Here is a 24805-nt window from a genome sequence, read left to right as displayed (position 1 = left end):
GTTCTGGGCTGAGCAGGAATAGGGCCGCACTGTGGTTAATGTTATCCTGAGGTAGTGGGGAGGGAGAGAGGGAGGGAGGGGGGCAGGGGGGCAGGGGGGAGGGGGGAGGGGGGAGGGAGGGAGGGAGGGAGGGAGGGAGGGAGGGAGGGAGGGAGGGAGGGAGGGAGGGAGGGAGGGAGGGAGGGAGGGAGGGAGGGAGGGAGGGAGGGAGGGAGGGAGGGAAGAAAAGCGTGAGGGAGAGGGAGAGTGAAGATAGCGCTAAACAAAAGCAGTGAGACAGACCTGTGTGTGTGTGTGTGTGTGTGTGTGTGTGTGTGTGTGTGTGTGTGTGTGTGTGTGACAATGCTCAACATCCAGAATCTTCTCCAAACCAATCAGTCTCTTAGCTGTGAAACTGAAATGAACACAGGCTAGTCACAGGTACACAACCCAGCTCTGAGTCCAGCTAGTCTTCAGGCAGAGAGAGACTCACCTCGACTCATCTCATAGCCACTAAAGGGATTTTGGTCACTCTCTAGGCTCTCATCATAGATGTCTTAGTCAGGGTTAGGGTTAGTGACAGGAGCATCTTACATTCCAGAAGCATCTACAAACTAGAGACATGTGTGTGTATGTGTGTGTGCGTGTGAGGGGGGAGAGAGAGAAGGAGGGAGAGATTGAGAGGGAGGGAATTAGGAGGGAATGAGAAAGAGCAGGAGAGGCAGAAAGAGAAACATGGAGAGGAAGGAAGGAAGAAGGGAGAGACAGAGATGGAGCGAGAGAGTGAGTGAGGAGAGAGAGACAAAAAGAGAGTTCTGACTATGGTGGCCCAGAGTGCAGTTCCCTAGGTCCAGTGAATGATGTGTGTGTTGATCATAACTGTCAGTGTGTGAGTCTGTCTGGCCTTCGACTCTACTCCTCAGTCACCCGACATCTGTCTACTTCAGTTTATCTCCTGCATTCTATCTGTTTCTCACACCTCCAGCATTCTCTCTCTCCTCTCTCTCATTCTCTTGCAGTTCATTTCCCCCTCTTCTCCTGCTTTCTCTCTCTCTCTCTCTCTCTCTCTCTCTCTCTCTCACTTATACATTATCTCTCTCCTCTTCCCCTCTTCTACTGCATTGTCTCCCCCTCCTCATTTTCATTTTATATCCTAATTTATGTCACATCCCTATTCTATCCTCCTCCACCTCTTCTCCCCCTTTTATCTATCCACCTCTCCCCGTGTCCTGCCTCCCCCACCTCTCTCCCTGCCCTACTTCTCTCTCCTCTCTCCCTCTCCTGCCTCTCTCTCCTCTCTCCTCTCTGCTCCCTCCCTGCCCTGCCTCTCTCTCCTCTCTCCCTGTCCTGCCTCTCTCTCCTCTCTCCCTGTCCTGCCTCTCTCTCCTCTCTCCTCTCTCCCTGTCCTAACTCTCTCTCCTCTCTCCCTGTCCTGCCTCTCTCTCCTCTCTCCCTGTCCTGCCTCTCTCTCCTCTCTCCCTGTCCTGCCTCTCTCTCCTCTCTCCTCTCTCCCTGTCCTAACTCTCTCCCATCTCTCCCTGTCCTGCCTCTCTCTCCTCTCTCCCTGTCCTGCCTCTCTCCCATCTCTCCCTGTCCTGCCTCTCTCTCTTCTCTCCTCTCTCCCTGTCCTGCCTCTCTCTCCTCTCTCCCTGTCCTGCCTCTCTCTCCTCTCTCCCTGTCCTGCCCCTCTCTCCTCTCTCCCTGTCCTGCCTCTCTCTCCTCTCTCCTCTCTCCCTGTCCTAACTCTCTCCCATCTCTCCCTGTCCTGCCTCTCTCTCCTCTCTCCCTGTCCTGCCTCTCTCCCATCTCTCCCTGTCCTGCCTCTCTCTCTTCTCTCCTCTCTCCCTGTCCTTCCTCTCTCTCCTCTCTCCCTGTCCTGCCTCTCTCTCCTCTCTCCCTGTCCTGCCCCTCTCTCCTCTCTCCCTGCCCTGCCTCTCTTTCCTCTCTCCCTGCCCTGCCACTCTTTCCTCTCTCCCTATCCTGCCTCCCCCGCCTCTCTCCTCTCCTTTCCCTGCCCTGCCTCCCCCACCTCTCTCCGTGTGTTGTATTTTTCTTCATGGCCTTGTTTTAACACCATTACAGTAAGTTATTATATTGCTTCATTTCATGTGGTATCTCTATGGCCAATCAATTTTTCTCATATGTAGTTTCCTGTGGAAGAACAAAATTCTATTTTCTCTATGTCTCAGATAAGCCCACATTCTCCACACCAGTTTGAGCCCTGCGTTCATTTATGACCACCAGGGGGCAGAAGTCCTCCAGTAGTCAGGCCGTGGAGGTGCTGCATGTTGCAGTTGTCAGTGTTACCGTCTGGAGCCAGGACGGCCTTACAGTACAGAGTAGGGAGAGATGATGATGCTGCGGATGGATGGGGAAGATGATTGTCTCTCCTCCTGGCTGAAGGCCAGCTCCTGAAGTATGGTCCATCTCGTACGGTGAGAGACCTGAGGTGACCAGCTGTCCTTCTCCCTCTTCATCTTCACCTCCCACTGCCTCTCCTGCTCTCCATCATCAGCTGGGGGAGGGAGGGAGGGAGGGAAGGGGAGAGGGAGGGAGGGAGGGAGGGAGGGAGGGAGGGAGGGAGGGAGGGAGGGAGGGAGGGAGGGAGGGAGGGAGGGAGGGAAAGACGGAAGGAAGGAAGGACGGAAGGAAGGAAGGAAGGACGGAAGGAAGGAAGGAAGGAAGGAAGGAAGGAAGGAAGGAAGGAAGGAAGGAAGGAAGGAAGGAAGGAAGGAAGGAAGGAAGGAAGGAAGGAAGGAAGGAAGGAGAAAGGATCATTCTGTCCATTCTTAGTCGTACGTAGCTGCAATTTGTACTGGCTCTTATCTTTCACTTACACTCTCCACCTTCCCTACTCTGGGCCCTTTATGGAATCCCCATCTCATTCCCCTTTTTCTCTCTCCCTCTCTTTCTCTCCCTCCCTCTCTTTCACTCACACACACGCACACACACACATACACACACAGAGAAACACACCCCACCTCTCACTCCCTTTCCCTTTTACTCCCTGCCTCTCTCTCTCTCTCTCTCTCTCTCTCTCTCTCTCTCTCTCTCTCACACTCTCTTTCTCTCTCTCACACTCTCTTTCTCTCACACACACACCACTTCGTATTCCCTGTCTCTATCGGCCCCCCTTTCTCCCTCCCCCTTCCTCTCTCCCCTTCCTCCCTCCTTCCTCTGCGGCTCCACCCTGTAATCACAGGGCTTGGTGCTTCTCATTTGCAGTGGTAAATATAGCCGTAATTGTCAGGGTGCAGTGCTGAGACTGGGCAGTGCATGTGTGCTCTCACACCAGGCTGCAGGCAGTAAATCTGCCAGAAGAGGAGGGTGAAGGTGGGGTAGAGGAGATGAGGAGGGGGAGGTGGGGGAGGAGGACATGGGGAGGGGGAGAAGAGGAGGAGGATAGGAGAGGAGAGGAGGAGAGGAGAGGAGAGGAGGAGAGAGGGGAGAGGAGAGGAGGAGAGGAGAGGAGAGGAGGAGAGAGGGGAGAGGAGAGGAGAGGAGAGGAGAGGAGAGGAGAGGAGAGGAGAGGAGAGGAGAGGAGAGGAGAGGAGAGGAGAGGAGAGGAGAGGAGAGGAGAGAGAGGGGAGAGGAGAGGAGAGGAAAGGAGGAGGAGAGGAGAGGAGAGGAGAGGGGAGAGAGGGGAGAGAGGGGAGAGGAGAGGAGAGGAGAGGAGAGGAGAGGGGAGAGAGGGGAGAGGAGAGGAGAGGAGAGGAGAGGAGAGGAGAGGAGAGGGGAGGGGAGGAGGGGAGGGGAGGGGGAGAGGAGGACAGGAGGAGAGGAGGAGAGGAAGAGAGTGGAGGAGTGGAGGAGGATTGGAGAGGAGGAGAGGAGGAGGATTGGACAGGAGGAGAGGAGAGGAGAGAGGAGAAGAAGGGGGGAGAAAGGGAGGTGAGGTCCTCATGCACACACACATTGATAAATGGACATATAATAATCAGGAAATGTATGGTAAATCCACACAATTTCACACCTCCATGTACAGAGAGTAGAAACATGATGTGGTGTCAACATAAACATGGCCCCAGCATACAGCATACAGACACTGCATTCCCGTTCATCTCTACAGACCACTGTCATGCTGGAGATTGGGCCCTTTAGATCCTTTAACAGATGATTTACTCAATCATTGTGCATTAGATGAAAATGAACTGTCTTTGGTTAATGTGTTTTCCATCTCTAAATGATTGGAAAATCATGCAAGTGTGATTATTGCCTCGAGAGCGAGAGCAATGAGGGATAGCTTTCAGAATAATGAGCATGGTTCTGAAGGAAGCCTGTATGTACATGATGCGTAGATGCACACGCAAGACAATACACCACACACACACAAACACACCTACACACACACACACGCAAACACACACGCAAACACACCTACACACACACACACACACGCAAACACACACGCAAACACACACGCAAACACACACACACACATGCAAACACACAGTCACACACACACGCAAACACACCTACACACACACACGCAAACACACACACACACACACACACACAGTTCATGAAGGCAGCTCATAATGAACGGGCCCAGGGGATATGACATGCTTCAAGGGACGTCAGACGATGACCTCACAGAAAGAGCAGCCAACGTCGCTGGTGGGGGAAGCGGTCGACAAGGAGAAGCATTCACTGATTCAGCTGTCGAGGTGATGTAGTCGGTAACCCAGGGTAACGGGGGCAGGATGAGGGAGGTCACACGACAGAGGTTTGTCGTGTAGTGGAGCGGGGTGGATGAGGGGGGTGGGGGGAGAGGCCGGGCTGGGACAGACCTGTCATTCAGAGGGATAACACTGAGCTGGCTGTGGGGCTGGCTGGGGTCCCTGGGGCCCAGGTGGGGGCAGGGCCGGAGGTGGGGTCGAGGGCGGGGGTCTGGAGGTGGGGGCTGGGGGTGTGGGGGTGGGGGCAGGGCCTCCCATACACAAACACAGGGAGAACAGGGAGGCAGAGTGTTGACCTACTCTCCATGTCTTTTGCTCTCTTGCACTTGCATCTCCCACTCTCTCTCTCTCTTCCTCTCTCTCTCTCTCTCTCTCTCTCTCTCTCTCTCTCTCTCTCTCTCTCTCTCTCCCTGGCAGAAGCCTCCACTCAGAGGTGTGTGTGTGTGTATGTGTGTGTGCGTGCGTACACGTGCATCATCAGAGAAGTGTGGTTTTCCTGTGGAGCGCCACATCACTGCTGCCGGGTGTGTGTGAGGTGTGTGTGAGGTGTGTGTGAGATGGCTTGGGGCCTCAGCATCAGAGTCATATCAAAAGGAAGCAGCATACCTGAGGCTCCACCCCTCCACCCCTCACCTGTCCACACACCCCCTCCACCCCTCACCTCTCCACACACCCCCACCACCCCTCACCTGTCCACACACCCCCACCACCCCTCACCTGTCCACACACCCCCCTCCACCCCTCACCTGTCCACACACCCCCACCACCCCTCACCTGTCCACACACCCCCACCACCCCTCACCTGTCCACACACCCCCCTCCACCCCTCACCTGTCCACACACCCCCACCACCCTTCACCTGTCCACACACCCCCACCACCCCTCACCTGTCCACACACCCCCACCACCCTTCACCTGTCCACACACCCCCTCCACCCCTCACCTGTCCACACACCCCCTCCACCCCTCACCTGTCCACACACCCCCTCCACCCCTCACCTGTCCACACACCCCCACCACCCCTCACCTGTCCACACACCCCCACCACCCCTCACCTGTCCACACACCCCCACCATCCCTCACCTGTCCACACCCCCACCACCCCTCACCTGTCCACACACCCCCACCACCCCTCACTCTCCACACACCCTCCACCCCTCACCTGTCCACACACCCCCACCATCCCTCACCTGTCCACACACCCACCACCCCTCACCTGTCCACACCCCCACCACCCCCACCTGTCCACACACCCCCTCCACCCCTCACTCTCCACACACCCCCACCAACCCTCACCTGTCCACACACCCCCACCACCCCTCACCTGTCCACATACCCCCTCCACCTCTCACCTGTCCACACACCCCCACCACCCCTCACCTGTCCACACACCCCCACCACCCCTCACCTGTCCACATACCCCCTCCACCTCTCACCTGTCCACACACCCCCTCCACCTCTCACCTGTCCACACACCCCCTCCACCCCTCACCTGTCCACACACCCCCACCACCCCTCACTTGTCCACACACCCCCTCCACCCCTCACCTGTCCACACACCCCCACCACCCCTCACCTGTTCACACACCCCCACCACCCCTCACTCTCCACACACCCTCCACCCCTCACCTGTCCACACACCCCCACCATCCCTCACCTGTCCACACCCCCACCACCCCTCACTCTCCACACACCCTCCACCCCTCACCTGTCCACACACCCCCACCACCCCTCACCTGTCCACACACCCCCACCATCCCTCACCTGTCCACACACCCACCACCCCTCACCTGTCCACACCCCCACCACCCCCACCTGTCCACACACCCCCTCCACCCCTCACCTGTCCACACACCCCCACCAACCCTCACCTGTCCACACACCCCCACCACCCCTCACCTGTCCACATACCCCCTCCACCTCTCACCTGTCCACACACCCCCACCACCCCTCACCTGTCCACACACCCCCACCACCCCTCACCTGTCCACATACCCCCTCCACCTCTCACCTGTCCACACACCCCCTCCACCTCTCACCTGTCCACACACCCCCTCCACCCCTCACCTGTCCACACACCCCCACCACCCCTCACTTGTCCACACACCCCCTCCACCCCTCACCTGTCCACACACCCCCACCACCCCTCACCTGTCCACACACCCCCACCACCCCTCACCTGTCCACACACCCCCTCCACCCCTCACCTGTCCACACACCCCCACCACCCCTCACCTGTCCACACACCCCCACCACCCCTCACCTGTCCACACACCCCCTCCACCCCTCACCTGTCCACACACCCCCTCCACCCCTCACCTGTCCACACACCCCCTCCACCCCTCACCTGTCCACACACCCCCACCACCCCTCACCTGTCCACACACCCCCACCACCCCTCACCTGTCCACACACCCCCACCATCCCTCACTCTCCACACACCCTCCACCCCTCACCTGTCCACACACCCCCTCCACCCCTCACCTGTCCACACACCCCCTCCACCCCTCACCTGTCCACACACCCCCACCACCCCTCACCTGTCCACACACCCCCACCATCCCTCACTCTCCACACACCCTCCACCCCTCACCTGTCCACACACCCCCACCATCCCTCACTCTCCAAACCCTCCACCCCTCACCTGTCCACACACCCCCTCCACCCCTCACCTGTCCACACACCCTCCACCCCTCACCTGTCCACACACCCCCTCCACCCCTCACCTGTCCACACACCCTCCACCCCTCACCTGTCCACACACCCTCCACCCCTCACCTGTCCACACACCCCCTCCACCCCTCACCTGTCCACACACCCTCCACCCCTCACCTGTCCACACACCCTCCACCCCTCACCTGTCCACACACCCCCTCCACCCCTCACCTGTCCACACACCCTCCACCCCTCACCTGTCCACACACCCTCCACCCCTCACCTGTCCACACACCCCCACCACCCCTCACCTGTCCACACACCCCCTCCACCCCTCACCTGTCCACACACCCCCTCCACCTCTCACCTGTCCACACACCCTGCCACGCTCGAAGATCCTCACATTCACTCATTACTTCCATGACCATGTTTGTGTTTTATGTGCTTGTGGATGCTTCATTTATGAACGATTTCTCACCACCGGTGACATGATGAGGTCATAGGAGGAGGATTTGCACATGATGCGGTCATAGGAGGAGGATCTGCACATGATGAGGTCATAGGAGGAGGATCTGCACATGATGAGGTCATAGGAGGAGGATCTGCACATGATGAGGTCATAGGAGGAGAATCTGTACATGATGAGGTCATAGGAGGAGGATCTGCACATGATGAGGTCATACGAGGAGGATCTGCACATGATGAGGTCATAGGAGGAGGATCTGCATATGATGAGGTCATAGGAGGAGGATCTGCACATGATGAGGTCATAGGAGGAGGATCTGCACATGATAAGGTCAAAGGAGGAGCCAACAACTTTGACGGCTCTTTTTGGACATCCTGTGTTAAACAAACAGCTCTCCAAACGCAGTGACACACATACTGACACATACACATGCACACACACACACTACAGAGGAACACAGGGACAGACACAAACACACACAGACACACACATACACAACGTGTCGCATACACAGAAAGAGACAGAGAGACATATATGGATAGGAGATTGTGTTGCAGGTGTTTATTGATTCACAGTAGTGAGGAGTGTGATCTGATCTGATTTGCATGCTGTTTGGTAACCATGCCAACCACCCCAACCCTAACCCTCGGAACCCCAAAGCATTGTTCAAATAAACATAGTCTAGCAACAGCTCTGATGCCAAACCAAACCATTCCCATTCTGAGGGACAGGACTCTCAGGGACTGAGGGACAGGATTCTGAGGGACTGAGGGACAGGACTCTGAGGGACTGAGGGACAGGACTCTGAGGTACAGGACTGAGGGACAGGACTCTGAGGGACTGAGGGACAGGACTCTGAGGGACTGAGGGACAGGACTCTGAGGGACTGAGGGACAGGACTCTGAGGTACAGGACTGAGGGACAGGACTCTGAGGGACTGAGGGACAGGACTCTGAGGGACTGAGGGACAGGACTCTGAGGGACTGAGGGACAGGACTCTGAGGTACAGGACTGAGGGACAGGATTCTGAGGGACTGAGGGACAGGACTCTGAGGGACTGAGGGACAGGACTCTGAGGGACAGGACTCTGAGGGACTGAGGGACAGGACTCTGAGGGACTGAGGGACAGGACTCTGAGGGACTGAGGGACAGGACTCTGAGGGACTGAGGGACAGGACTCTGAGGGACTGAGGGACAGGACTCTGAGGGACTGAGGGACAGGACTCTGAGGTACAGGACTCTGAGGGACAGGACTCTGAAGGACCGAGGGACAGAGGGACAGGGTACTATAGCACAACCGGCTGGTTAGCAGGATCCGGAAGCAATGCCCAGGCAATCTCAATGCCAGCATGAACACACATACAGTAACTAAACAGGACGAAGCAGTGTCGATAAGTTAGGAGTTATCAAAGCTATGAAACGGCCATATCAAACTTAAATAACACACAGGACAGACTACGTACTCAACTGTACACAAAGCACAAAAACAATAAAATTAAACATTTACACAACTGCAATGTAGCTTTGACATTATTAAATGGCTGTGTAAAATGGTCTAGTTCAGTTGAATATCATTTCAAGGACAGCTTGGGTGGCTTACAGGGTAGACAGAGAGGGGAAGGAACATTGATCTCTGTAATATGGAGGTGTAGCACTGTGAAAGTTAATAATGAAAGTCTGCTGTAATATAATAACTGCCGCCCACCTCAGGTCAGCAAGCAGACGCTCAGACCATAGAACAACACTATACACTTCCCTCATATCACTTCCATCTCTGTTCCTTTACTGCAGACCACAAGACATCATCCAGGCTCAGCACACAGCCACTGCCACCGAGTAGGTCACCCAGTCACACAGGTACCGTGAGGGAAAAGGGAGGAGGAAGAGGTGGAGGAGGGCAGGAAGAAGCATCTCTGCTTGGGGCCTGTGAGGCAGCAGGAGAGGGCAGGCAGAAGCATCTCTGCTTGGGGCCTGTGAGGCAGCAGGAGAGGGCAGGCAGAAGCATCTCTGCTTGGGGCCTGTGAGGCAGCAGGAGAGGGCAGGCAGAAGCATCTCTGCTTGGGGCCTGGGAGGCAGCAGGAGAGGGCAGGCCCCACCTCACAGAGCTGCCACTGTGGACTGCAGCCACCATCCGTGTGGACGTTTATTTTTGCACCCAGACAAACATGTTGTTCTCTTCAGAGAGCTGAAGGGCAGCCTGTGGTCTGCTGCCCTGCCTGGAGAGGGCTGGATCTGCTCGTTAAAACTTCTGTACAGCAGCTTCAGAAGTTCTCTTTCTCACCTCCAATTCCTCTCCATCTCTCCACGCTGATTTTGTCCTTTCTGCACTCTCTCTCTTTCTCTATCTCCTTTCCTCCTTGGTCTCCCTCTCATTTCTCATTCTCACTCCATCGCCTTCCTGTGTTACCCCCCAGCTGGTGTTCCCCATATTTAAAAGCCTCAGTGTCCATACCATCCCTAACCACTAAGCCTAACCCCAACCCAAACAGACCTGATTAAAAGGCTTTTAAATGATCTGGCTTACTACCACAATACTGTGGCTTGGCTAAGCACCACTCTGTTCTGCCCCAATCTGCTCTGCTCTACTCTACTATGCTCTACTCTGCTCTACTCTGCTCTGCTCTGTTAAATTCTGCTCTTCTGTCTTATTCTCTACTCTGCTCTTCAACTCTATTCTGTCAGATTCAGAAAAACGTCAACATGTGCAGCTCACTACAGATGTGGTGGTACAATGGTATAAAAAGGTTTTCATAGGAACTGCTGAGAAATATAACAAGCTAAGGAATCAAGTTAAAATCTAGTTAACTACTACCTAGAAGAATACAATTTTGGGGTAGTAAATGTTTTTATAAAAAGTAGTACCTTATGCAAATGTTATAATTTTAAATAAATTAACCTGTGGCATAGAGCATAACATATATCAAAATAAGCACCAAAAGATTTCCAATTCAGTTTCTCAAAAAGCTACAGTAAAATGCTTTGACAGTTCCAGTTATAGAATGGTGACATGATATCAGATCAAATCTCAATACTGGCTGAAGGCCAATGACAACAAACTGGGTTGGGGGCATTTGGTCAAGAAGCTTGAATACTGACGATCCATAGATAAAGTGCAACTTTCTTTGAAAACAATTGACCCTCTTGGAAACTCAATTTCAGGACTGAGGAAAAGGCGAACAGTGAACTAACTGTTGACTGTCTTACTGCAGTTAAATACTTTGAAATTAGATAAAATAATCTGCATATGGAAAAAAAAACACAAACATTTACCAAACAACTATGCATTGAAAATCCAAACAGACAAAGCATAGCTGTACGTAACAGCTGGGGTAAGGAGGTTATCGTCAGTTTTACAGTACCCAATAGAGAAGCACCAGTAATCATATAGGTAAAGCACTTGCCCAATCAGAACAGCGCACCCCCAATCCCACCATCCCCAGCCCCAAATTGCCTCCACGCCACCCGTATGGCTCATCCGCTATTGGTGGTGAGGGTTGAGGGTGAGGTCTGTGTACTGGTATCTTCCTTGAAGGGGTGTGTGATGGGAAATGTAGTCCACAATGGCCTGGGAGTTTGGACAGGCGCCATAAAGTGAATTTTCCGGTGACGTCATTATCATCCCAGTGTTTTATAACATTATCATCCCAGTGTTCTACGTCATTATCATCCCAGTGTTATAGAACATGATCACCCCAGTGTTCTACATCATTATCTCCCAGTGCTCTATAACATTATCTCCCAGTGTTCTATAACATTATCTCCCAGTGTTCTACAACATTATCATCCCAGTGTTCGATTACATTATCATCCCAGTGTTCTACATCATTATCATCCCAGTGTTCTACATCATTATCATCCCAGTGTTATATAACATCATCCCAGTGTTCTACATCATTATCATCCCAGTGTTCTATAACATTATCTCCCAGTGTTCTATAACATTATCATCCCAGTGTTCTACATCATTATCATCGCAGTGTTATATAACATTATCATCCCAGTGTTATATAACATTATCATCCCAGTGTTCTATAACATTATCTCCCAGTGTTCTACAACATTATCATCCCAGTGTTCTATAACATTATCATCCCAGTGTTCTACATCATTATCATCCCAGTGTTCTACAACATTATCATCCCAGTGCTCTATAACATTATCATCCCAGTGTTCTACATCATTATCATCCCAGTGTTCTACGTCATTATCATCCCAGTGTTCTATAACATTATCTCCCAGTGTTCTATAACATTATCATCCCAGTGTTCTGCATCATTATCATCCCAGTGTTCTATAACATCATCCCAGTGTTCTATAACATTATCAACCCAGTGTTGTAGAAGGCCTGCAACCAGTTAACATCACCAGCTTCTGCGTTCACCATCACTTCACGCCACACTGGAGACTTACAGGAGAAGGGAGTGAAGGAGAAGGGAAGGAGTTTCTCATTTCTTTCAGCCCCATTGTTCCTCCCTCTAGCCCCCCTGGCCATGTGGGGGCCGAGAGGAGGGAGGACCCAGCCAGAGAGAGTGCTGCTCTGCCCTCAGAGCCCCAGCAGGAACAAACTCCAGCTGGATATGTTATAGCTGGACACTGTTATTAAACAGCCAGTGGTGGCTGGTATTGTTTTTAAAGAGCGTCTCATTCCCATCCATAAAAAACAGGATGGCTTTTCCATATTTCACTATGGGAATAGAAAATGTAGTGTATAGGCTTCATCTTTTTCTCTCACTCTCCCTCCCACCTTTCTCTCTCTCCCTGTCTCTCTCTGCTTCTAAATCTGAAGTCGATTCTCCTGTTAGTGAGTCTGTGATAGAGGCTGTTACTGCAGTGGTGGATCCAGGGACAGACCCTCATAAAGGAGCTCACGGGCTGGAAAAACGATGTTGTTAAGAGAAGCACAGACATTGTCAGCCACGCAGTAACCCTAGCCCACATGCTTACGTAGCTCGTTGTAGGGCTCCCAGCTGTTCTACAGAGAACAGTCTGACAAACACACTCCTGTAGAGCTACCCCATGGGATGACTTTTCAGTCTCAAACTCTGGTTTGCTAGCAGCCCTTTCAAACGTAGAACCAGAATGCTGAACTCGGAATGTAGAAGTTTGGATGCAAAACTTTCAACCCTGAAACATGGAATTTCGAATGAGAGACACAGAAATACTTCAAACCCAGAACTTTGAACTCAGAACTTAAAATGCGTAATTTAGAATGGCAAATTTATAACCCTAGAATCTAAAGGAGAAACTCTGATTAGAACCCTGTGTCTAGCTGCCCAGTCAGACAGACAAACAGGGCCTATAGTGAGTGTGTGTGTGAGTGGGTGAATATGTGTGTGTGTGTGAATGTATGTGTGTGTGTGTGTACAGCAAACCCTGGCATGTTGTAAAACCGGGGTAAATCCAGTGTAAGGACCTAACTGCTGATAGGACAGTTGTGTTAATCCACACTGAGACTACTAGGCAGTGTGAGGACCATTCTGTATAATGGCACCTTCATAAGCTGGTACACCCTCTTTAACTGCAGGTTACACTACGCTACACAGGACCAACAAGCTCAAACCATAACCAGAGACTAAAAACAACAGCTACTTGGAAATCTTAAAAACTTTAGTGAAAGCACAAAAAACAGCTCTCTGTATTCAAAATGACAGCGTTGGCTGTGCGTGTGTGCTTGTGAGTGTGTGTGTGTGTGTGTGTTTGTGCGTGTGTGCTTGTGAGTGTGTGTGTGTGTGTGTGTGTGTGTGTCACACTGAGGGGCCACATCAGTGAGCAGTAGAGGAATGTTAGAGAGTGACAAGGCCCCTGTATAAACAGGCCAGGAGGTATGGTTGGGTGTTAAATGAGCTGTTTCTGATGGACAGGGAGCTAGGTACTGTGTGTGTGTGTGTGTGTGTGTGTTGGGGGTACAAGGTGTTATTTGCACTACTGGGATGGTTGGTTTAGCTCCTGGTTGAAGGAGCGGATCTTTCCGGAACTGACAGTGAGAAGTAGACATCAACATCCTCCGTCACCACATAACAAACCTCACATGATGCAACAAGGAACTTGGACTTCTGACCAACCTTTCATCTTCATCTGTTTATTCCCCCCGCCCTTCTTCCCACTGGGCACTTTGGCCTCGATTCTAGTCTATCCTCTTCTCTCTTCTCCTCTTTCGTCCTCTCATCTTCTCATCCCTCCTTTCCTGTCTCTTATCAGCTCCTCTCCTCTCCCCCCCCTGTGTTTTGCATAGCTGTGGCAAGGCGCCGCTTTGTAATTACACCCTGTTCTACATGCTTAAAATACAAGCAGTATGCGTATGTGTGATTGCATGTGATTGTGTGTGTGTGTTTCTGTGACAGGAACATGCAGGTGGTGATTACATTAAACAGACTCCTACACTAAGAGAAGCAGCAGTTACCACGCAGCCAGAGCCTTTGACTTTCTCAGGGATTAGCTAGCAGTAATTATCGAGGAGGCTGGTTCCTGTGAAACCTCTGGGAGTAGCTGCCAGCGTCCTGGATCTGACGCCTGGCAGTGCAGCATTCTGGGATCAGTAGTGTGAGGTTTAGAGTAGTGGCTGATGGGAGATGGAGCCTTTGATGTGTGCTGAGGCGGTGCAGCCGGCAATCACATGCCTGACCGACGGGCTAATTAATGAGAGAAAAGTGTGTGTGGTGTGTGTGTGTGTGTGGTGTGTGTGTGTGTGTGGTAGCTCTTGGGTTGTGTGTGTGCCTGAGAGTGTGACAGACACAGTCTGTCTGAGTCTCTACTGACGGAACACGTACAAAGTGTTCCAAAGTGTTCCTTTGGGTTCCAAGGTTCTATTTCCCACGGCATCTCTGAAACCCAATGGCTTTAAACTGACAGGAAGTGGCCTCTGACCTGGAAAATGTAGTCCCCAGGTCGTATGTCAGTGATGTCGATCCACTGGCAGTCAATGTCATGGCGATAGGTATCCCAGCAACCGATGGAGATGCCCTGGTCCCCCATGTTGTAGCAGGAGAAACGCTTCTGCACACCTGTTGCAACGGAAACACACGCCACAAACACGGGAATGAGTTCAAACATAAACAGAATGAATGTGAACACAACACGCACAACGACTTAGGTTTTCAGACTGATGTGTCAATCATATCTATCTCAGTTATAATTAGTAATATGGTCTCAGGTGTAATGGGTAATGTGGTCTCTCTCAGGTGTAGTGTGAGACGTGGTCTCTCTCAGGTGTAGTGTGAGACGTGGTCTCTCTCAGGTGTAGTGTGAGATGTGGTCTCTCTCAGGTGTAGTGTGAGATGTGGTGTCTCTCAGGTGTAGTGTGAGACGTGGTGTCTCTCAGGTGTAGTGTGAGACGTGGTCTCTCTCAGGTGTAGTGTGAGATGTGGTCTCTCTCAGGTGTAGTGTGAGACGTGGTTTCTCTCAGGTGTAGTGTGAGATGTGGTCTCTCTCAGGTGTAGTGTGAGACGTGGTCTCTCTCAGGTGTAGTGTGATATGTGGTCTCTCTCAGGTGTAGTGTGAGACGTGGTCTCTCTCAGGTGTAGTGTGAGATGTGGTCTCTCTCAGGTGTAGTGTGAGACGTGGTGTCTCTCAGGTGTAGTGTGAGATGTGGTCTCTCTCAGGTGTTGTGTGAGACGTGGTCTCTCTCAGGTGTAGTGTGAGATGTGGTCTCTCTCAGGTGTAGTGTGAGACGTGGTCTCTCTCAGGTGTAGTGTGAGACGTGGTCTCTCTCAGGTGTAGTGTGAGACGTGGTCTCTCTCAGGTGTCGTGTGAGACGTGGTCTCTCTCAGGTGTAGTGTGAGACGTGGTCTCTCTCAGGTGTAGTGTGAGACGTGGTCTCTCTCAGGTGTAGTGTGATATGTGGTCTCTCTCAGGTGTCGTGTGAGATGTGGTCTCTCTCAGGTGTAGTGTGAGACGTGGTCTCTCTCAAGTGTAGTGTGAGACGTGGTCTCTCTCAGGTGTAGTGTGAGACGTGGTCTCTCTCAGGTGTAGTGTGAGATGTGGTCTCTCTCAGGTGTCGTGTGAGATGTGGTCTATCTCAGATGTAGTGTGAGACGTGGTGTCTCTCAGGTGTAGTGTGAGACGTGGTCTCTCTCAGGTGTCGTGTGAGATGTGGTCTCTCTCAGGTGTAGTGTGAGATGTGGTGTCTCTCAGGTGTAGTGTGAGACGTGGTGTCTCTCAGGTGTAGTGTGAGATGTGGTGTCTCTCAGGTGTAGTGTGAGATGTGGTCTCTCTCAGGTGTAGTGTGAGACGTGGTCTCTCTCAGGTGTCGTGTGAGATGTGGTCTATCTCAGATGTAGTGTGAGACGTGGTCTCTCTCAGGTGTAGTGTGAGACGTGGTCTCTCTCAGGTGTAGTGTGAGATGTGGTGTCTCTCAGGTGTCGTGTGAGACGTGGTCTCTCTCAGGTGTCGTGTGAGATGTGGTCTCTCTCAGGTGTAGTGTGAGACGTGGTCTATCTCAGGTGTAGTGTGAGATGTGGTCTCTCTCAGGTGTCGTGTGAGATGTGGTCTCTCTCAGGTGTAGTGTGAGATGTGGTCTCTCTCAGGTGTAGTGTGAGACGTGGTCTATCTCAGGTGTCGTGTGAGATGTGGTCTCTCTCAGGTGTCGTGTGAGATGTGGTCTCTCTCAGGTGTAGTGTGAGACGTGGTCTCTCTCAGGTGTAGTGTGAGACGTGGTCTCTCTCAGGTGTAGTGTGAGACGTGGTCTCTCTCAGGTGTCGTGTGAGACCTTACCCTCGGGACAGTAGGTGTCCTCCAGACAGAAACTGGCCTTGTGTCCCTCTGCCACTCTGGTCCCGTTCAGCGTCAGCAGATCATAGTGTGTGAACACCTCGATGCTGTGGTAGTGTCTGCAGAACAGGAGAAGGCTCAGTAAGAGTGGGGCTAGGCCTGCGCTTATGTGCATGTCTGTGTTTGTATGTGTGTGTCTTTGTGTGTTTGTGTGAGCACGTATGTGTTTGTATGTGTGGGTGTGTGTTTGTATGTTTGTGTGGGTGTGTGAGTGTGTATGCATTTGTGTGTGTTTGTATGTGTGTGTATGTGAGTATTTATGTGTGTGTGTGTGAGCGTGTACGTTTAGGAATGTGTGTGTGTGTGTGAGAGAGAAAGAGAGCTGAACAGTAGTGCCCTATGGCGTGTGCCCCAGTGACCTCACTGCTTGAACATGGGTCTGTGTTCCAGGTCACACCTCCTCACCCTATCACTGCTTGAACATGAGTCTGTGTTCCAGGTCACACCTCCTCACCCTCTCACTGCTTGAAAATGAGTCTGTGTTCCAGGTCTCACCTCCTCACCCTCTCACTGCTTGAACATGGGTCTGTGTTCCAGGTCTCACCTCCTCACCCTCTCACTGCTTGAACATGAGTCTGTGTTCCAGGTCACACCTCCTCACCCTCTTACTGCTTGAACATGAGTCTGTGTTCCAGGTCACACCTCCTCACCCTCTCACTGCTTTAACATGAGTCTGTGTTCCAGGTCACACCTCTCTAACCCTCATCCTCTCACTGCTTGAACATGAGTCTGTGTTCCAGGTCTCACCTCTCTAACTCTCACCCTCTCACTGCTTGAACATGGGTCTGTGTTCCAGGTCACACCTCCTCACCCTCTCACTGCTTGAACAAGGGTCTGTGTTCCAGGTCACACCTCCTCACCCTCTCACTGCTTGAACATGAGTCTGTGTTCCAGGTCACACCTCCTCACCCTCTCACTGCTTGAACATGAGTCTGTGTTCCAGGTCTCACCTCCTCATCCTCTCACTGCTTGAACATGAGTCTGTGTTCCAGGTCACACCTCCTCACCCTCTCACTGCTTGAACATGAGTCTGTGTTCCAGGTCACACCTCCTCACCCTCTCACTGCTTGAACATGAGTCTGTGTTCCAGGTCACACCTCTCTTACCCTCACCCTCTCACTGCTTGAACATGGGTCTGTGTTCCAGGTCACACCTCCTCACCCTCTCACTGCTTGAACATGGGTCTGTGTTCCAGGTCTCACCTCCTCACCCTCTCACTGCTTGAACATGAGTCTGTGTTCCAGGTCTCACCTCCTCACCCTCTCACTGCTTGAACATGAGTCTGTGTTCCAGGTCACACCTCCTCACCCTCTCACTGCTTGAACATGGGTCTGTGTTCCAGGTCTCACCTCCTCACCCTCTCACTGCTTGAACATGGGTCTGTGTTCCAGGTCACACCTCCTCACCCTCTCACTGCTTGAACATGGGTCTGTGTTCCAGGTCACACCTCCTCACCCTCTCACTGCTTGAACATGAGTCTGTGTTCCAGGTCACACCTCCTCACCCTCTCACTGCTTGAACATGAGTCTGTGTTCCAGGTCACACCTCTCTTACCCTCACCCTCTCACTGCTTGAACATGGGTCTGTGTTCCAGGTCACACCTCCTCACCCTCTCACTGCTTGAACATGGGTCTGTGTTCCAGGTCTCACCTCCTCACCCTCTCACTGCTTGAACATGGGTCTGTGTTCCAGGTCTCACCTCCTCACCCTCTCACTGCTTGAACATGAGGCTGTGTTCCAGGTCTCACCTCCTCACCCTCTCACTGCTTGAACATGAGTCTGTGTTCCAGGTCACACCTCCTCACCCTCTCACTGCTTGAACATGGGTCTGTGTTCCAGGTCTCACCTCCTCACCCTCTCACTGCTTGAACATGGGTCTGTGTTCCAGGTCACACCTCCTCACCCTCTCACTGCTTGAACATGGGTCTGTGTTCCAGGTCACACCTCCTCACCCTCTCACTGCTTGAACATGGGTCTGTGTTCCAGGTCACACCTCCTCACCCTCTCACTGCTTGAACATGGGTCTGTGTTCCAGGTCACACCTCCTCACCCTCTCACTGCTTGAACATGGGTCTGTGTTCCAGGTCTCACCTCCTCACCCTCACCCTGTCACTGCTTGAACATGAGGCTGTGTTCCAGGTCACACCTCCTCACCCTCTCACTGCTTGAACATGGGTCTGTGTTCCAGGTCTCACCTCCTCACCCTCTCACTGCTTGAACATGGGTCTGTGTTCCAGGTCACACCTCCTCACCCTCTCACTGCTTGAACATGGTTTGTGTTCCAGGTCACACCTCCTCACCCTCTCACTGCTTGAACATGGGTCTGTGTTCCAGGTCACACCTCCTCACCCTCTCACTGCTTGAACATGGGTCTGTGTTCCAGGTCACACCTCCTCACCCTCTCACTGCTTGAACATGGGTCTGTGTTCCAGGTCTCACCTCCTCACCCTCACCCTGTCACTGCTTGAACATGGGTCTGTGTTCCAGGTCTCACCTCCTCACCCTCACCCTGTCACTGCTTGAACATGAGGCTGTGTTCCAGGTCTCACCTCCTCACCCTCTCACACAGCCATGTTCAAGCTCCACCAGGGCCACTCTCACTCTGTTGTTTACCTACCCTGTGAATGAGGGGCTTTCAAACACACACACACGCCTCAGCACTGTTATTGTAAGAGATTACGACAGGGGCCAAACCCTGGTGTGTGTGCCTGTTTGTGTGTATGGGTGTGTGAGAGTGTGTGTTTGTGTGTGTCTATCTGTGGGTGTTTGTGCTACACAGCAAACAGAATAGTAAGTCACTGGTCATTTCCAGTCCCGTGTAGCAGACAGCTAATGAAGCTGGAGATCTGACCACGGTGTTCCTGACCCCTCGCTCGCCCCTGCGCCCCTGCGCCCGCATCACACGGACCTCTCTGTCCTGCTCACACACCCCGCTGCTGCCATGACGACAGGCCGTCGCCACGGCCGCCACCTCGGCAGCAGAGCAGAATGAAGCAGGAGGGAATGTTCCAGAGCTCTCAGAGGGGAGCTAGGTGTGTGGAATGTGTCGCCGGGCAGGACTGAGGACAATGATTCCAGTATCTCAGAGTAACCAACAGACTAACTTGACTAACTTGGGAGTCAGATGGCTGTGCGTTGAGGGAGTTGGGCTCGTAATCAGAAAGTTGCCGGATCGATTCCCCACCGTGCCAAATTACATTGTGTCCTTGGGCAAGGCACTTCACCCAACTTGCCTCGGGGGAATGTCCCTGTACTTACTATAAGTCGCTCTGGATAAGAGCGTCTGCTAAATGACTAAATGTAAATGTAACCTGCCCCTTAGTTAACCCCCAGCTCCCCAAAACAAACAGAGGTTTCTATGGTAACTGACATGAAGTGGTTTCCCAGGAAACAGCACATAGGCGTTGGTCTTTGGTGCTGAGCTCATGCTTTAAACTTATTTTCATACCTGTTCCTGATTCAGTTTAACTACATTCAATAAGACCAGAGTTTTTCCCTTAATTGACTTTCTTAAGACTCAGTAGTCCAACCAGGGTCCATCCATCTGTGTGCCACCACACAGCCCTGCCATGCCTGTCACAGTTTCCCAAAGGTCCAGACAACGGCACAACACATGACGATCAACGGTGGCCTCAAAACACAGAACACAGGGAGTGTGTTTCTGCTTCAGGGAGTGTGTTTCTGTTTCAGGGAGGGGAAACACACTCCCTGAGACAGAAACACACTCCCTGAGACAGAAACAGACTCCCTGAAATAAAAACACACTCCCTGAAATAGAAACACACTCCCTGAGACAGAAACACACTACCTGAGACAGAAACAGACTCCCTGAAATAGAAACACACTCCCTGAGACAGAAACACACTCCCTGAGACAGAAACACACTACCTGAGACAGAAACAGACTCCCTGAAATAGAAACACACTCCCTGAGACAGAAACACACTCCCTGAAACAGAAACACACTCCCTGAGACAGAAACACACTACCTGAGACAGAAACACACTCCCTGAGACAGAAACACACTACCTGAGACAGAAACAGACTCCCTGAAATAGAAACACACTCCCTGAGACAGATACACACTCCCTGAAACAGAAACACACTCCCTGAAATCGAAAGCACACTCCCTGAAACAGAAACACACTACCTGAGACAGAAACAGACTCCCTGAAATAGAAACACACTCCCTGAGACAGAAACACACTCCCTGAAACAGAAACACACTCCCTGAGACAGAAACACACTACCTGAGACAGAAACACACTCCCTGAGACAGAAACACACTACCTGAGACAGAAACAGACTCCCTGAAATAGAAACACACTCCCTGAGACAGATACACACTCCCTGAAACAGAAACACACTCCCTGAAATCGAAAGCACACTCCCTGAAACAGAAACACACTCCCTGAAACAGAAACACACTCCCTGAAACAGAAACACACTCCCTGAGACAGAAACACACTCCCTGAGACAGAAACACACTCCCTGATACACTCCCAATTCACTCAGCCACAAGCAAACATAATTATGTGGCAACCTCATATCCTGTGGCTGTTCTACTCCCTGATTGGGCTCTCTCTATCGCAGAATAATCTGAGTAAACTACAGAGGGACGTCTGCTCAACCTGTTGGTGCTCCATAACTACAAATCCCATGACCACCTGCAATAAGTCTCTCGGGTTTTGTTAGTAATATGTGGCATGCGAGACTCACACACACAGACACACACCTGCACCAGCACCAGTACTCCCACACACACAAACACACACACACACGCAAACACACACACACACACCCCGTCCTCCCCTCCCTACCGGTGGCAAGCGTGCCAGGTCCAGCTCTCTCGGGTGGCGCGGGGTCTGAAGTCTGCTCTGCCCAGGTTCATGATGCGGGAGGAGAAGCGCAGCAGGCGCCGCTGGCCGTAGGGCCAGCTCATCCTGGAGGCAGACGACGACAGGCAGTTCTCCTCGTTGGCGCAGGTGAGCAGGTGCAGGGGGCGGTCCTCCAGGTAGGCCGTCTCCTGGACCAGCTGGGCATCCAGAACCAGGTCAGGGGCCGCTGGGAGAGGGGTCAAAGGTGGCAGCTCAGACGGGGACGTTTTTAGGACTCGTCAATCCAAGTAGGTGTACTTGGGATACCTTCTGTATGGTGAGTTAGAGTGGCTTTTGTCCAGAGCACTACACCAACACGTGATTTCAGTGACTGAGTTAGTGGTTGATTTTCCCTTAGAGGACCAGGGTCAGTGGTTGAACAGCCAAGAGAGTGAGACATGCTGTTGCTGGTAAGTCTTACTCTCTGAGCAGGTGACTCCGGCAGCCTTAGTCCCGCCCCCTCTAGGGCAGTGCACGTGGTTGTTACGGCGACACTGTTGGATTGACAGCTCAGTTCCGACACAGTGTGTTCCGCTCAGCACCAGGTCTGCTGCGTTAGGAGCCCCAGCCCAGTACCAGGTCTCCTGGGCGTGAGAGGGGGAGAGGGAGGGAAATGGGGGCAGGGAGAGGGGGGGATTGGAGCGAGAGAGAGAATGGAGACAGCAAGAGATAGAGGAGAGAGCGAATAGATAGATGAGCAGAACCAAATAAAGATGAGGGATTAGCTTGGACGTCGAGACAGGGAGAGTGATGTGTCTGGTGTCAGTGTGTCTGGTGTCAGTGTGTCTGGTGTCAGTGTGTCTGGTGTCAGTGTGTCTGGTGTCAGTGTGTCTGGTGTCTGTGTGTCTGGTGTCAGTGTGTCTGGTGTCAGTGTGTCTGGTGTCTGTGTGTCTGGTGTCAGTGTGTCTGGTGTCAGTGTGTCTGGTGTCTGTGTGTCTGGTGTCAGTGTGTCTGGTGTCTGTGTGTCTGGTGTCAGTGTGTCTGGTGTCTGTGTGTCTGGTGTCAGTGTGTCTGGTGTCTGGTGTCAGTGTGTCTGGTGTCAGTGTGTCTGGTGTCTGTGTGTCTGGTGTCAGTGTGTCTGGTGTCAGTGTGTCTGGTGTCTGTGTGTCTGGTGTCAGTGTGTCTGGTGTCAGTGTGTCTGGTGTCAGTGTGTCTGGTGTCTGTGTGTCTGGTGTCAGTGTGTCTGGTGTCTGTGTGTCTGGTGTCAGTGTGTCTGGTGTCAGTGTGTCTGGTGTCTGTGTGTCTGTGTGTCTGGTGTCAGTGTGTCTGGTGTCTGGTGTCAGTGTGTCTGGTGTCTGTGTGTCTGGTGTCTGTGTGTCTGGTGTCAGTGTGTCTGGTGTCTGTGTGTCTGGTGTCAGTGTGTCTGGTGTCTGTGTGTCTGGTGTCAGTGTGTCTGGTGTCTGTGTGTCTGGTGTCAGTGTGTCTGGTGTCTGGTGTCAGTGTGTCTGGTGTCAGTGTGTCTGGTGTCTGTGTGTCTGGTGTCAGTGTGTCTGGTGTCAGTGTGTCTGGTGTCTGTGTGTCTGGTGTCAGTGTGTCTGGTGTCTGTGTGTCTGGTGTCAGTGTGTCTGGTGTCTGTGTGTCTGGTGTCAGTGTGTCTGGTGTCAGTGTGTCTGGTGTCAGTGTGTCTGGTGTCTGTGTGTCTGGTGTCAGTGTGTCTGGTGTCAGTGTGTCTGGTGTCTGTGTGTCTGGTGTCTGTGTGTCTGGTGTCAGTGTGTCTGGTGTCAGTGTGTCTGGTGTCTGTGTGTCTGGTGTCAGTGTGTCTGGTGTCAGTGTGTCTGGTGTCTGTGTGTCTGGTGTCTGGTGTCAGTGTGTCTGGTGTCAGTGTGTCTGGTGTCTGTGTGTCTGGTGTCAGTGTGTCTGGTGTCTGTGTGTCTGGTGTCTGTGTGTCTGGTGTCAGTGTGTCTGGTGTCTGTGTGTCTGGTGTCAGTGTGTCTGGTGTCAGTGTGTCTGGTGTCAGTGTGTCTGGTGTCTGTGTGTCTGGTGTCAGTGTGTCTGGTGTCTGTGTGTCTGGTGTCTGTTTGTCTGGTGTCAGTGTGTCTGGTGTCTGTGTGTCTGGTGTCTGTGTGTCTGGTGTCAGTGTGTCTGGTGTCAGTGTGTCTGGTGTCTGTGTGTCTGGTGTCAGTGTGTCTGGTGTCAGTGTGTCTGGTGTCAGTGTGTCTGGTGTCTGTGTGTCTGGTGTCAGTGTGTCTGGTGTCAGTGTGTCTGGTGTCTGTGTGTCTGGTGTCAGTGTGTCTGGTGTCAGTGTGTCTGGTGTCAGTGTGTCTGGTGTCTGAACAGGGCAGTCCCATTCCTGTGTGATAGAGCAGGGCTCCTACCTGGTGGGCCCTGGAGGCGAAGCCGTAGCCCAGCTGTCTGCACACCACCATGGCTTCATTGATGCCCCAGTTCTCACTGCACACAGCCCCCCAGCGCTTCCGTCCCCCCACCTCCATCAGCACCTCCACACGGCCCTCGGCCCGTTCCCGGCCCCCCGCCAGACGCACCTGAGAGAAAAAGAAAGAAGATAGAGATGGAGATAGAAAAAAATACAGCAAGAAATGGGTGAATGGAAGAAAAACATGTGTGTCTAACCGTGCTCTCCAGGCCAGTCTGGGGGATATTGCATCGCACGGACGCGTCCTGTGTGTGTTTAAAGGTCCACAGCGGAACATCCTGGAAGTAGCAGTCCAGGAGAGACCTCTCCGAACCCAGACACTGGACACTGTTCATGTGGATAGGACCAGTACCTGGAGCAGGGAGGAAGGGGGGGAGAGGAGGAGAGGAGAGGAGGGGGAGAGGAGAGGAAGAGGAGAGGAGTAGAGAGGACAGGAGAGGAGCGTAGGAGAGGAGGTGGAGAGGAGAGGGGATAAAGAAAGAGAGAAAGCATTGACACCATATCATCTCACTTCTTTACGTCACCCAGACATGAGGGCATCACTGCAATCACTCTAAACACACCTTATCTACCTAGACACACACACAAACACACCCACACACACAAACACACACCCACACACTCAAACACAGACACACACACTCAAACACAGACACACAAAGCCCTAATTATACTGTGGGGCTTGACAGATAGGGATCATGTCTTTCCCAACCACAACTGCACCTGAACAAAAACAGCTCCTCCCTATGTAAGTCTGCCTGCCTGCCTGCCTGCCTGTCTGCCTGCCTGTCTGTCTGTCTGTCTGTCTGTCTGTCTGTCTGTCTGTCTGTCTGCCTGTCTGTCTGTTGGTCTGCCTGCCTGCCTGCCTGCCTGCCTGCCTGCCTGCCTGCCTGCCTGCCTGCCTGCCTGCCTGCCTGCCTGTCTGTCTGTCTGTCTGTTGGTCTGCCTGCCTGTCTGCCTGCCTGCCTGCCTGCCTGCCTGCCTGCCTGCCTGCCTGTCTGTCTGTCTGT

At 52.6% G+C, this 24805-nt stretch overlaps 1 protein-coding gene across 1 annotated transcript in view; it reads right to left on the bottom strand.

Annotated features, from left to right (window-relative positions):
• Positions 1 to 8515: 8515 nt before the first annotated feature.
• The window catches only part of loxl4 (lysyl oxidase-like 4), a 33295-nt gene continuing 17005 nt past the window's right edge, over positions 8516 to 24805 (bottom strand). The window contains exons 7-13 of the mRNA XM_084709347.1: positions 23993 to 24147; positions 23737 to 23904; positions 21843 to 22005; positions 21365 to 21608; positions 16489 to 16604; positions 14644 to 14780; positions 8516 to 9034 (exon numbers count right to left, since the gene is read on the bottom strand). Of these exons, the coding sequence (XP_084565473.1) occupies positions 8516 to 9034; positions 14644 to 14780; positions 16489 to 16604; positions 21365 to 21608; positions 21843 to 22005; positions 23737 to 23904; positions 23993 to 24147 (1502 nt within the window). The remainder of the gene's footprint in view (positions 9035 to 14643; positions 14781 to 16488; positions 16605 to 21364; positions 21609 to 21842; positions 22006 to 23736; positions 23905 to 23992; positions 24148 to 24805) is intronic.

This window comes from Hypomesus nipponensis, chromosome 11, assembly GCF_054491055.1.
Source record: "Hypomesus nipponensis isolate SF chromosome 11, ASM5449105v1, whole genome shotgun sequence".
Taxonomy (NCBI): domain Eukaryota; kingdom Metazoa; phylum Chordata; class Actinopteri; order Osmeriformes; family Osmeridae; genus Hypomesus; species Hypomesus nipponensis.
The sequence above is the reverse complement of the archived record's forward strand: the minus strand, read 5'-3'. Positions and strand labels throughout refer to the sequence as shown.